This window comes from Cebus imitator, unplaced genomic scaffold (assembly GCF_001604975.1).
Source record: "Cebus imitator isolate Cc_AM_T3 unplaced genomic scaffold, Cebus_imitator-1.0 Scaffold101, whole genome shotgun sequence".
In the NCBI taxonomy this organism is placed as follows: Eukaryota; Metazoa; Chordata; class Mammalia; order Primates; family Cebidae; genus Cebus; species Cebus imitator.
Window position 1 is genome coordinate 5,098,246 of NW_016107416.1, and position 14,873 is coordinate 5,113,118.

Sequence of the window (14,873 nt, forward strand, 5' to 3'; positions counted from 1 at the left end):
GAAATGCAGCTGACAGTTAAAAAGATAAATTACATTCATATTTTTCCAGTGAAAGTCCTAATACTGAATTAATGTTATTCCTGTAGTGAGTATCCATTAAGCAGCTCATTTTATTATAAGGATGCATTTTGACCATTAGCTCTTTTTCTTTCCTCGCTCTCCCTCCCCTCTCTTCTTTTTCTCCCTCCAATTCCCTAGATATTTTGGACACAGTATTGAAAAGCATCTTTGAAGAAGAGGAAATGACTCCCTTTTTTGTTCAAGTTATAAATTTAGAAGCTCTTAGATATACAGTATGTATTCAGGTTTTTTTTAATGTCAAAGTAAATAATATATAAAGAAATAACATAGTGATTCAATTTAAGACTTGAGGCTTATATTTTATGTAGAATTTAGAGGGGGGATGCTTCTAGCTAGGGGCCAGTGAGCTTGTTTACACTTGGATAAGAGATTGTTAGAAGTTTTCTGGAATAAAACATGTTACCTCCTTTCATCTTAATGCAGAATGTACAACATAACGCAATGGCGTTCCCCATGTTCTTCACCTGTACTTCCTAAGAACACGTTTCTGTAACAAATGAGGAACTAATGACATCTGAGTGACTACATTTAATGCTGCAAAGAGGGGGAAAAATAGTTGCCAGTGCTATGGACAATATTAAAAGTTCGTGGCAAATAGCAGAATTCAGGAAACAAGGACAGTCCCCCAAAAGCTCCTTTTATTAGTTGTATAAGTGAGTACTCATTAATTCTGTAACTGTGTTCAGCATAACTTTTTGCTTCCAGTTTATTCATCTGGAAAACAAATACCTGGTACTTTTCATCTACAAAGTTACATTCCTCTAGGAACACAGTAAATCCTTTAGGGAAATATTTCCTGAGTCATTAACTCTCAGCTGTCCAAATTCTGTTTTCCTCCTGTGAGCCTCTGTAGCCCCTCTGGTTTTCCAGTCCTGCCTGCCTTTTGGTCTTTTTTTCTACTTATTAGTATCTTTACCAAACAAGGGGCTGGGCAAGGAAAAGAATGTGACTTGAGTCAATTAATTGGGGTATTTTTTACAGCTCTGGGAAAATACTTGTTGGGAAAGAAACTAAAGTTGTTGGTTTAAAGGAGATTTTTTTCCAAATCATGTGTAGTTTTTATTTATCTTGCTCCTCCAAACCTCCTGTTTCTGCAGATAATTGAGAGCTGACTAAAAGACTGTTGCTAATAAAGCTGTTAGAACGAAGCCAGAAATAAGAAGGCATAGTGTTGATGCAGCGTATAGATTACGGATCAGACAGCTGCTTTACCTCAGTATGATATAAATAAAATGGAAAAGCATTGTTATGTGAAGTGCCAGAAAAAAAGATACTCAATTATTCCCTACACATGACTTCACCGTGATGGATAAAAGGCATAATTGACATCATGTTTATTGAAAAAAACTAGCAACTGTCACACTGTGGAGAGGCTACTGAAAGCTGGAGGAAGGGTATTTTTTTAATTCGTTTCCACTGTGGGTTATTTATAGAGTTCAATTGTCAGCAGCAGAGTGTCTAATTTTCCCTCTTCTTTGATATTCGACAACTCATTCACTTTTCAGATCAAGAAGACAGCTACAAATTGCTCCATGGCAGATACTCAGGCACTGCCATTACCTTGCCTGAATGGGGCAATGGCTATTTATTAATTAAGATTCTCTGCCTACTTTCCCTTAAAGTGCCAGTGGAAAAAAAAGTCTTTATCAGCCCATAATGGGGTGGTTTCATTTGTTTTGCTTTGTTTCATTTTAACTTTTTGCTGTCTGATTTGGCAGCCAGTCCCAGATTCCTAATGGGAATTTTATCACTATATTACTGATGCATCATGCTCCATCACCAGATAATGTTACTAGTTAAGCAAGAGCTCTAGTTATAGAAAGTAATCAGTTTTCAAACTGAAAGAAAGTTTCAATGTCCTATTGCCCCCATCAACAGTGGCCCTCTGGCATGGCAGCCAACAAGTAGGGGGATGGAAATAGAGATCTTTTGCCATTGATTTGGTCAACCATTTAGCCTGCACTGTATGCACACACAAGAAATCATCAAACCTAAGTGCAAGAAAAGCTCAGAAAGGTCAGCTGCTTTCTTCCATAGGTTATGATATATGGGGTTACAGACAGCGAGGGTCTCCCAGAGTTCTCTTGATATAAAGCAGGACTCTGAAGATGGTGGTACTGTCCTACTTGAAATCCTTCAATAAGACTGCACCATCCCCTGAGAAAGATTGGCATGTGGAGCTGTTCAGGTCCTACCAGCTGTATTTCCAAGTTTCTCCTCACATTCCCCACACTTCTGCAGTACCTGACTGTGTACCCTTTCATGTGGCCATTCTTTCCCGAGTGTGCTCCTTCTAGCTAGCATACTCAGCCACCCTCTCCTTATCCTTGTCTCCTCTTCTCTAAGAGGCCTTTCCTGACCTCCCCAAGCCGAGTTAACACCCTCTGCTCTGAGCTGCTGCCGGACTTCATTATACATCATGATAGTTCCTCTTAATAATTGCTACATTGCACTGCCATTATTTATTTATATCTTCGTCTCCCCCACTACTAGAGTGTGAAAAATCCCTGAGGGTCAAGTCTTAATCCACTTTGCATCCCCAAGGCCACAGCAATATTTAAGAGTAAATAAAGTTTAAATAAATGTACACATCAGAAATTTTTCAGAAGGTTACTGGAGAACTTTTATAAAAGCGGTTGAGGACCTAGGTGTGCTACCAGTTTATTATTTTCTGCTCTGTTTCGAAGAGAAAGCCAGCATTCTCCTAGCAAGGATTTGTAAAAATCTGAACATCCTTTAAAACCAACTGAAACAATGCATAGGAGATGGTAATGTAAGCTGTCTGCTATTCTGTACACCCCTAATGTTGGAAGGTCAGTATGAGGCCCTCGGGTTACCAGAGCTCACTTTGCATCCAAGCTAATGAGAGCTATGGGATATTCTTGGATTTAATGGCCTTTGGGAGCTAAGTAGATGCTAACTTTGAATGCAATTTGTATCAGTCCATTCTAGCATGAACATGATGAAATACCTGAGGCTGGGTAATTAATAGAGAAAAGAGGTCTAGTTGGCTCACAGTTCCACAGGCTGTACGAGAAGCGTGGCAGCATCTGCTTCTGGGGAGGCCTCAGGAAGCTCTTACTTCTGGTGAAAGGCAAGGGGAAAGCAGGCACATCTTATGTGTCTGGAGCAGGAGGAAGAGAGTGGGTGGGCAGGGGGAAGAAGGTGGGGCAGGAAAGGTGCTACACACATTTAAACAACCAGATCTCATGATAACCCAATCACTATTACAAGAACAGCACCAAGGGGACTGTGCTAAACCATTCATGAAGGCTCCACCCCCATGATCCAGTCACCTCCACCAGGCCCCACCTCCAACACTGGGGATTACAATTCCACGTGAAATTCGAGTGGGGACACAGATCCAAACCATATCACTATTCTTTGGATTTGAAAATCTATTTGGATTAATTGTTATGACCTTATTTAAAAATCTCGGAATAGTATATGGATGTAATAAGAATGAAAAGAATGTAGGTGATATCAAAACATGTTCATAAATTAGACCTCTTAGACCTAATTGCTTTAGGCTAATCATATTAGAACACTGCATATAGAATCCTATGTTTATTATACAGTACAATACAGCACCATATGTGACAATTAAGATCTACCCCATGGTCACTTACCTATGTGACCCAGGCATCCCTTCTGGGCATTTGGAGGATGTATAATCTTTAACAGTACAAAAGTGAAGACTAGTTTACTTGCCATATATATTTAGAATACTTTGACTCTTAACACCTAGGGTTGAGCTCCTAATCACAATCGTTAGCTTCTTTCAACTGAAAAATGTTTTCTCCTTTTGTAACATCTTTTTTTTCTTTGTCACTGTTGTTATTTTTCCAATACCCTCCATTGGGAAAGGGGAGAAAAAGCATTGTTATATGAGGAATTCCTGTTTTAATCTACTGACACTTTGTTATATTTTTTACTTTTCACTATGCACTATCCTAACTGTTCTCTTCTAACTGATATAATCCTCTAAATTAAAAAAAAAAAAAAAAAAAAAAAAAACAAGCTCCCATCCATGCACTAAATCATTTAGAGTGTCCTTATTTTTCCTTAAAATTATTTCAAATAATACTTTCTTATTATCTGAAAGGAAAGGTCTAAGTATCCAGCTATTGGGAATCAGTGGCCTTTGATGGTATTCCATGATCTCTTGGGAGAGGAGAGAACTTCTATGTTGTTTCCTTTGGGGAGGAAGGAATTTGATGGAGGCCTTGGAAATTCCCAAGGTTTCCTGGCCTGCAGCCCACAAAGGCTTATTTTTCCCAGAATTGATCCTGAAAGTTTAATCCACATATAAATGTCAGATATGTATTCTTAAAACTCAAGCTGTGTTTGATTTAAGCCTAAAAGATAATAATTTTATCTTTGCAGTTCCTGCAGTTGTTGGTGAGAATTTCCTTGAGAAGGCATGAGTGTGTGTGTATTGGTGTTATCATTAATTTGTTCAAGTACCATCTAACCAACATTTGATTTCTCCTTAAACTGTCTTTTGTTCAGTTCAAGAAGGTGAATGATAATTGAAATAATACAAGTTTTGTAGGTTTCCTCTATTTACCTTTTTAATCAATATTTTGCTAATTTTGTTTTGGACCATCAAGTCCTTTGAGAAAACCTATAGTATTCCAAGTGGAGTCACGTCTTAAACAAGGTTAGTTTTCTGCAGTCATTACGTGAGACAAAAATTAATATTGGGAAACACTTTAGGACAGTGGTCCCCAAGCTTTTTGGCACCAGGGACTGGTTTCCTGGAAGATAATTTTTCTTCTGGACAGGGGCTATCACAGGTTGGGGAACACGGGGCCAGGCACTAGAGTCTCATAAGGAGCATGCAACCTATATCCCTGGCATGCACGTTTCACCATAGGGTTAGTGCTTCTATGAGAATCTAATGAAGCCACTGATCTGATTGGAGGCAGAGCTCAGGTGGTAATGCTCACCTGGGTAAGCTCACTTGTGCAGTCTGGGTTCTAACAGGCCATGGACTGGTACCAGTTTATGGCTGGGGGTTGGTGACCCCTGCCTTAGGAGGATGTTATATTGGACCCTGCCTATGATCTCTCACTAAACCTACCCACCACTGTTTCTTTAGCACTGCATTAAATGGCTATTCCCTTGGTTGAGCCTCGGTTGAAGTAGTTGGCTTGCATATACAAGGCCATGTTGTACAAGTAATATACATCCTTAAACACTGAAAACATGTTTGGCACAACATAAAACTTACATTAGGAAAGGTGCTTCCGAACTGACACTGACCAAGGGAAATCAACTGAGTTCATGTTCAGGGGCATGTGTTCATTAAATGGAATGGCCACTGGAAGCACTGTTCTACTTAAATTGCTATTCTGTCGCCAAGACTCTGTTTGTGTCTAAGCTCAAATATTTGGTGTATCAATTAAATGCAGCTGTGATGCAGTGTCACTATACTCCAGCCATGTAAGAACAGCTATGTCTTTGTGAATTATTATACAGCACATGGCTTATGTTTAACAAAAGACACAATGGATGCACAGTTGCAAATTGGTCCAAATCTATTTTTCTTTGCATCTATGTGTGCTTGTTTTGCAAAGATGTAGAGTAGAAATAAAGGAATAATATTGCTGCCATCCAGTGTAAATTTTTCAACTATATTTTAAAATCTTTCTTTTTTAAGAAACCAAAATTACCATATTAAACACTTGATAAATTTCTTCTGTGACATCCACATACTGTATGCTGTTAATAAAATTGCCAAAATGCCTTGAGACAGTATGTATCACAAACTTACACATAACTTTGAAGTGTCCAGTATTTGTGTAAATTACTTAAGGCTCAAAAATATTGCACTGGGGGCTGGGTGCAGTGGCTTGCAGTTGCTCACACCTATAATCTCAGTGCTTTAGGAGGCCGAGACAGGAGGAAAGCTTCAGCTTAGGAGTTTGAGGTTAGAATGAGCTATTATCACACCACTGCACTCCAGCCTGGGCAACAGTGTAAGACTCTGTATCTAAATATATATACCTACATATATATATAACTGTGTGTGTGTGTGTGTGTATAATATATATATACAACTATATAAATGTATAACCGTGTGTGCATATATATATAACTATGTATATATATACTGCACTGTGTTGTAAGAACTATTTTAGAATACTATTCAAAATATAAATAATTCAAATGGGTATTTTATGACTAATGGCAAAACCGGCTTCTAAAATTTGAACACCGTCAGGAGGTCATTGTACAGTATTAGAATAAGGCAGTTATTTGTTACTGGCTTATTACAGTGAACTGAAGCCACAGATAATAATTGGCATGTTGTTGAATTGTGAATAACACTGTCAGGGTCACTGCTAAGATATTCCTCCTTTTGTGAGAAATGGAGATAGAGAAGCAGAATGTTCTGATTAGAAGGCAGTGTTGCATTTGTCCAAAGTGTTAAAGAGGAAAGGTAGAGTAATGCCTTTTATCAGAAGAGGAGTTGACATTGATCTGGTGACGATTCTCAGTCACAGCAATCAATCACATAGGAGGAAGCTGCCTGCATGAATCAATGGATTACTTTCAGTGGTAAATGGTAGCTGTGGTTCACGGTGTGCATGGAAGTGCTTACCATTTCAAAATTGCCAAAGGAAGTGGGCCTTTATTTCTTTATACTCCACCACTATGGCTTGATTCACTGGGTCGAGGTCCAGCCCAGGGTTAAGATTTCCAAGACAAATCTTCGAGCTATAGGAGTCAAAGGGTCAGCTTACCAAGCTAGGGATGGAAATACCAAGACAGGGATCTCAAAGGAAGCAGATGCTGAAAGCAGGAAACACATTGAGAAAGACAAAAGGTCAGCCTTGGGTTGCCATGGTGAGGTCAGGAGCCCAGGTGAGCCAAGCCAGGTTGTCAGATTGTTGCATCCAGGTCAAAATGTCACAGGCAGCATCAGGATGGCTGTGGGGAGGACCACAGTTCAGGATTATAGGCTGAGCGATGTATTATTGTGATTTGCAGAGTTTCTTCTTTCTTATGACCCTAACTTGCATGTTAACTTCTCTGGACCAGTTTCTCAGCTTGCCCACAGAGTCCTGACATAAGGAGTAATTTTGTTGAACCCTTCAAAACTTGTACAAAGTTGCACTTTTCAAAGTTGTGTGTTAGTGTAGAGCATAATTTTTCATCAGATTCTGCTGCCGTTTTATGTTTAAATACTCTCTTAATATGCCGAAGTGTTATTTCCTCACCTACTAAAAAGAGGTAAAATGTCAGAGATAATTGACAAAAGAAGCCTTAGAAATAAAAGGAGATTTTAGATTTGGAAAGTTTGTGTTGTCTGTTTAGTATTATTCACCCTTTCTCTAAATTCATTATTCTCAATATAGAATTTTATAGGCAATTATATAGTAAACAAAGTGCCCTTAATTTAGAGTAATTGTTTTAATCAACAAGGTAACTTAAATCTAGTGGAAATTAAGTGTCCATATGAGCAAAGGCATATTCTTGTTATTTGGGGGAACTTTTTGGCAAAAATAACTTGAAATGGGGTACACCTTTATAAATAGTGACAGTAAATTTGGGAAGAAATTAGAAAGAAGTATCCCTAAAGTTGACCATGGATAGTTAGCTGTCCTAAAATTTCACTGGACTAAACAGTGAAAAATCTTATTTGTCAATGCACCATTGAAAAAAAATTTTCTTTATAAGAAATGGGGAACAGGGGAAAAATAGAGGATTTACACCATCATAACTTTACCTGAATATTTATACTGGATAATTTTCAGAGCTATTCTGGAACTAAACTGTCATTTGAAGAATGCTATGGACTTAAGTTCCTTAAAAGCAATTATTTATTATTAAATTATTTTAGTATATAGGTGCACAATGTATAATTGTGTTTTCATTATAGGATGTTAAATCTTGAGAGTATGAATTTAAGTGGTATTGGGAGTGTAATTTCTTTAAATCGTAAATGCTCTTTAATTAAGGATCCTAAGTGCATGTATGAGAGTCTCTAAAAATTTTGACAGAAATCTTTATCACCAACTGAAAATAAATAACACTGTGTCTATGACTATCTATCTTCAACTGAGTATTCTTTTCCAGAATCTTTTCTTGGGATTTAAGAAAAACTAGCAAAATAAGAGTGCATCTAGCCAGTTAGATTTCATTATAGTTATGTTATTCAGAGTGTGAATGCCATAGAATCTCAGATGTTTTAAAAGCTCTGTTCCCCACTATGAAAAAAAAAAAAACTGCCCTGTTTTCTAAGGCAGAACTATGGTACTGTTAAATTTTAAGTTTAAAAATAAAGCTAGGATGATTTTTAGCCTCTTACGTGCCAAAAGACAAAAACAAACAACCCTCCCCATGGGGAAGAAGTCAGGAAAATAATAGTATCTCAGCATTTTTAAAGGCTACCAACCTGTTTTTCTTTATTCTATGTCCTTAAACCCTTTTTGAGAAAACCATTGAAATTCTACCCTTTTGTGAGTATGGAAAAATTAACACCGTATTTATATAATTAACAATCTTGAAGATTCAAAATGACGTTTTACAGTAACTTCATAAAAAATTAAAGAATCTATTAAACACCAAACTCAAAACCACTCCCTATCTTACTGATTGTTGTTGACACGCATACATCCAATTTAAATAGTTTTATTCAGAGAGTTCATAAGGATTATTACCTCCAGATCCAGATAGGAATATTCCTGTTAAGGTTCCATCCTATCAAAGCCATTTCTTTTCTTTTTCTTTTTTTTCTTTTTCTTTTTTTTTTTTTTTTNTTTTGAGTTACAGTACAGAGCCTTGTTCTGTCACCCAGGCTCAAGTGCAGTGGCATGATCTCAGCTCATGCAACCTCTGCCTCCTGGGTTCAAGTGATTATCCTGCCTTGGCCTCCCTTGTAGCTAGGATTATAGGTACATGCCACCATGCCAGCTAATTTTTTGTGTATTTTTAGTAGAGATGGAGTTTCACCATGTTGGCCAGGCTGGTCTCGAACTCCTGACCTCAAGTGATCTACCCACCTCAACCTCCCAAATGCTGGGATTACAGGCATGAGCCACCTCACTTTATAAAGACCTTATAAAGACCATTTCTTAACTGCATCATCAAATCTGGATACCAGGCTGGTACCCACGAATGAGCGTGGTGCTCACCAAAGGCAAACACCTCTCCTTCAGAATGTAGAGCTACATCTTGAGGCAGTATGAAAACAGAAACAGCTGTTTGAAATCAAATATATACAATTGAGTCCTGGTTAGGGTGTATGTATTTACGTAGATGCCCACTTATACATATGTAATCACAGATAATTTACAAGTCTAACAGTGACCAGGGTTTGGTGGTAATGACCACCTCCCTCTCATTCAGTTAGTGATGAACTTCCCCAACAGTTCTGTCTTCCTCTCAGTCCTGGTCCTGATCCAGAGTGTGTCTTTCATGTGGGATCTTTGTCATATGTTGATTCTCTTTTGCACCCCATTCAGTTTTATGCCAGCTCCCTATGTAAGCCTATTAGATATAGAATATTAATTGCCCAGAAATTTCAGCCTACAGTGGCTCCAACATCATTTTTTAATGAATGCAGACTTCATTGCTTGTATTTCTATTACTTTGGTTACTTCTATTTCTATTTTTATTGCAAAGATCTGTGCAAATAAAAGAATATCAAAAGGTATCGCTATAAATGTGCTCTGCTAAATTCCCTCTGCCTTGAAATGCCTGTGAACTGCAGCCACAAAATGCCTGCTGCATTTTAATGCCTTTTGTGCAAGGCAACATGATATGGTAGAAACCACGGTGGTTGGGAGTCACATAAATCCTGGCCCACCATTCACCAGTGTGTTACTTAACTACTGAGCCTCAGTGTGCTCGTCTGTAAAATGTCAATAACAATGCCGTCTTCACAGGTTTGGCCAAGGCTTAAATGAGATGAGGTATGCAAAGCACAAATATTGTCTTTAGGACATCATAAGAGCTTGATAAATGTTAGTTTATTTTCTTCACCCTGCAGCAGTCATGGGAGGAAATGAAGGCATGCACAAATGAACACTCATTTTAAAAGTACTACAGTTGAGGTCATAATAAACTGGGAGGAACAAGGCTAGATTCCAAAGAAGCGGATAATGCCTTAGTGTGATGTTTCTGACATATGGGAATTTGTTGCTGTGGGTGGCTATGAAGAAAATGACATGGTTTCTGAAATCCATTACAACTTTAAGCTCTGCCCAGCTCTAAAGTGTTACAAGAAGGGCCTGTTTAATGATACATCTGCCTTTAGAGGCATAAGCAATATAATTTATTTTTAAAATAATTATAATATACATCAAGTTGTTATACTGCTTGAATTAATTTAACATAAAATTTCAGCACATTGAAGGTATAAGACTATCACCGATCACCTACATATGGATACAGCTGTAATAGAAACTTTTTGTAAGGATGGCCAGGGCTTTACTTTATTCAGTGAATAAGTAATATGGAAAGCCTAGTTGTTAAACTAACAATGTGGAGATGAGGTTATTGAAACTTTTACTAGTTTTATATGGTTTCAATAATGTTTGAGTTAATCATGATCTGATGTCACTTCTGAAGCTATTCCTAGAATCTGTACTGTGAAATTCCATAAAGCAAGGAAAATAGAACAAATGACATGTAAATAGGGAGGGAAAATGGGAATCCTCAGAAAGTAAATCCTATAGCCTTAACTTTCATTCTTGTTCAGTATCTGGCTAGAGGATGCAGTCTCTACAACATAACTGAGATGAAGGAAGAGAAGTAGGTTGGAAGGCAGCAAGCCATGGTCGAAGAGCAGTCTTTGAGGTGAGACTGCTCTTGTTAATCATCTATTTGCTAGGAGCTTCATATTCTTTATCTTTATTGAGCAGAATAATAAATCCATCAATATTTTTTGAGGTTTTGAGATATTGACAGCATCTGTTACACAGGAATTGTAAATAAACTCACATATAAGCACCTATATATTAGTAGTGGCTTTCTGAAGTTCTAGGCCATAAGAATTCTGAGAATTCTTTTCCGATTATAGCATTGAGAAAGAATGCTGTAATTGATTCGTGATGTCTGCTGTGGACAAAGTGGAGTAAGTGAAAGTATAGATAGATATATTTGCTATATATGTGTTCTATAAATTATAACTATTATGATGATTGTAACTATCACAGAATTGTTTGTATGTCCCTCTAAAAGTTGCTGTGTTTTTACATCTTCAGTGCAACATGGAATCAATTAATTGCTTTGGTTACAATAGTGGTGTATATTATTTTTATTAATTCGGTTGTAAGCATATGTGTATTTTCTGCTGAGAAGAGCTAAAAATCAGAAATTGGAATTTGCTATCCCTACTCTTACCACCTAAAATACCTATTTGAGAGAAGCCTGTACCATTTATAAAAGTAGAATGAGGGTTGAGAGGAATAAAGGAGAGATGATACTGAGACATGGTCCCAGGTTATCATGAAAGGTTTACACTGTGTTCCATACTTTTAAAAAATATTCACGCAACGGAGATGATACAGCATGTTTTGCACTTAGATGGTCCATGACTTTCTGGACTCTCTTCCTGTTTTTTCTCTAGGGCCAGATTTCTTTTCTGGGTAAATAGTCATGTTCCTGTCAGCCACAGGGGATTTTCTGAATCCTGAACAGCTGATTTTGTATTCCTGCCCCATTCCCTTACTTGAGAACAGCAATCTGATCAAACCCATATTTTTAAATTTATGTATTTATAGGCATATGGAAGAATAGTTTACAGTCTCAGTACGATTTTTTTTTCCCACCACGAATGGAAGAAAAGTGTTTTTTTTTTAAACAGTGCTTTATCAGTTCCTTTTTTTTTTTTTCTTTATTACTGATGACTTCATTCTACTTGAATTCAAGGCTTCAGTTTCTTTGGGGTAAACTAATAGATTATGTATGCGATGTTTGCACCATGTTGATTGAACTCATCTGGTGAGTTTGAACGCAGTTCATGAATTTCCGTAATCGACAGAAGCCTGTGCATTGGAAACAGACACCATGGTCATCTCATATTACTCAAGAGTTAGGGAAGCTGTTCAAAACAGACTGTGCTGCTTTTTCTGCCTGCCCATGGTTCAGAAAAGCTTATCAAGACTTTTAATTTGTTCTTACTATCTTTTCTAAGTGCTCAAAGAAAACTTTAAGTATAGTAAAGAAAGAGAATTAGAACTATTTTGAGAGTTGAAACATACATATTGGGGAAAAAAAAGGTATGTGATTCCCAAGGGTTTGTCTTTTCTGAACCCAAGGCATTGGCCACTGAGTGTCTCTAGAGCACCCAGGAAGCTCAGAACCCTGTGCAGACTGTCAGGGAGCAGCCACAAGGCAGAGGTACATCATCCAGTTTGTATTTATCTTACCATTTAGTTTGCGAAGAATGCTTTTCCTCCAAAAGGTGTTTACGCACTTTTTTTTTTTTTTTTTTGTTTTTTTTTGAGACAGAATCTTACTCTGTCAGCCAGGCTGGAGTGCACTCATATTATCAGATAGCTCATTTAAACTTAGAACTCAAGTGTCATATTTGGGGATCTTTTTGACATACAAGGCTCTTCACACTGGGGCCCTCCCCACCTTTCCAAGCCTCACTTGTCCCTCTTCTCCTTGACCCTCCTGTATTTCTTTAAAATATTCACACAAGGGAGAAGATATAGCGTGTTTTACGCTTAGATGGTTCATGACTTTCTGGACGTTTTTCCTGTTTTTATTCCCTAAATGCTACAGTAGTGATTCTCACGTACCCATGAAACGTAAGTGTCATGATTGATAAGATGTTATCAATTGAGTTAAAGTACCAAAATGTGTAAATGATATGCTTCTATCATTATTAGAGTAAATTCAAAATACTCTTAAACTATGGACAGGTGCGGTGGCTCATGCCTGTAATCCCAGCAGTTTGGGAGGTCGAGGCAGGCAGGTCTCTTGAGATCAGGAGTACTAGACCAGCCTTGCTAACGTGGTAAAACCTCATCTCTACTAAAAAAAAAAAAAAAAAAAACCCAAAAACTTGCTGAGGATGGTGGCAGGTGCCTGTAATCCCAGCTATTTGGGATGTTGAGGCAGGAGAATCACTTGAACCCGGGAGACAGAGGTTGCAGTAAGCCAAGATCACACCACTGCAGTCTATCCTGGATAACAGAGTAAGTCTCTGACAAAAAAAAATCTGTGTGATTATTTAAAAAAAAAAAAAAAAAAAGGTGGGTCTTTAAAGGCATTTATAAATCCCAAGTCAGACATTTGACCCTTGGAACTAAAAATAGGCATGTAAAGACCACGTTTTGTTCATTTTTGTGACTGATTTTGCCATTTTCCTGGCATATTTGATTTACATTATTGAATATTCCAAATTTGGATGTCAATACCTTTAACAAAAAAATCCAAAAGTGACTTCATAGATGATATACACTGTGTGACTCTGATTATCTGTCTACATTCTGTAGTGGCCGTCCCACGGGTGGAAGCACTGACCGTATCCAGAAGTTGAGGAAAGAGTATTATCAGGCTCGGAGAGAAGGTTTCTCTTTATATGAAGATGATGAAGGAAGAGCAAGGCCATCTGATTATGACCTTCTCTGGGTAAGCTCATGCATGATTTCAATCATTGAAGTCATCTTTTCTAAGAATGTTTAGAGCAGAAGAACATGCTCAAGAATGTTCTGTACATATCAGATTATATTCAGGTTTCTTGGGCTTCATAGATAGGAACATTATACAAACCACAGCCATATTCTCCCACAGAAGCTGCTTATGGATATCAGACCACATGCATGTACAGTAGTTCATTCTGATTTCTCTCATACTTCCTGTTATATGCCAACTGGTTTGGGGGAAGCAGAAGTTAGCTACTTTAAACAGGACAACAGATCTTTGTCACCATCCACTGAGCCTTGATTCTTACAACACAAGCCATCTCTCCTTTGGAAAATGGTGATTAGAAGTAAATTTCAAAAGAGTTATCGTTGGAGATGTCTGTTGTTTGTTTACTGGATCTGAGCACTTCACGTTCTGCTGATCTTACCGGCATACTAGGATGGATTTATTTTGAGCTAAGGGCAGTTTTTGTATTATAGGATTCTTTTTGCTAAATCCTTTGGCATTCAGGGAACAGAAAAGAATATAGTGACCACTAAAGAAAAACTCATTGGGTTTTTTTTACCGTAGCATGATTCACTCTCTCGTTGTTTTCAAGAAGCAAGTCTGTGCCTACAAGATACACTTAATTCTTGAGCATCCACAAAAATGCTCAGGAAGAGGGTGCTTAGAATTGCATGAAATGTGCACATCAGATGTGTAGAACAGTGCTAGATGTAGAGCTGGTGCTCAGTAATTGTTAGTTCTTTTAAAAGTTTCTTTTAAAACTGCCATATTATTGGAGCAGAACTGAACATGGTAATATTAGTGTCCTTGCTGGGGTTCATTTCTCACTCACCATCTGATGATTTCTGCCTTCTACTGGGAATTTTAGTGCTGCTCTGAGAACCAGGTAAGGGATGCTGTTATCCCTGGTGCCCATGAAAGACACCAGCTCCTTTGAAAGGCATATCTGTTAAGACAGGTTTCCTTTCCTGAGTTTCACCCTCATGTTTATGCTCATAAGGTCAGGATGGGGAGAATAGAGTCTGGCAACTGAGCCAATTCTCTCTAGTTCTTACATCTGTGTGGGGGGCCTGTCATGTGTGCACCTCTACACTGGGGTGAGAAAATCAGTTTCAGGAACCACCACTGTTGGGCAGAGCAATCAAAACTCCTCGGCCCAGAAGATTGCACCT

General features: G+C 37.9%; 1 protein-coding gene across 1 annotated transcript in view; it reads left to right on the top strand.

Annotated features, from left to right (window-relative positions):
- The window catches only part of PARD3B (par-3 family cell polarity regulator beta), a 1,123,121-nt gene that overhangs the window by 958,499 nt on the left and 149,749 nt on the right, over nucleotides 1-14,873 (top strand). The window contains exon 21 of the mRNA XM_017536909.2: nucleotides 13,545-13,680. Coding sequence (XP_017392398.1) covers nucleotides 13,545-13,680 — 136 coding nt within the window. The remainder of the gene's footprint in view (nucleotides 1-13,544; nucleotides 13,681-14,873) is intronic.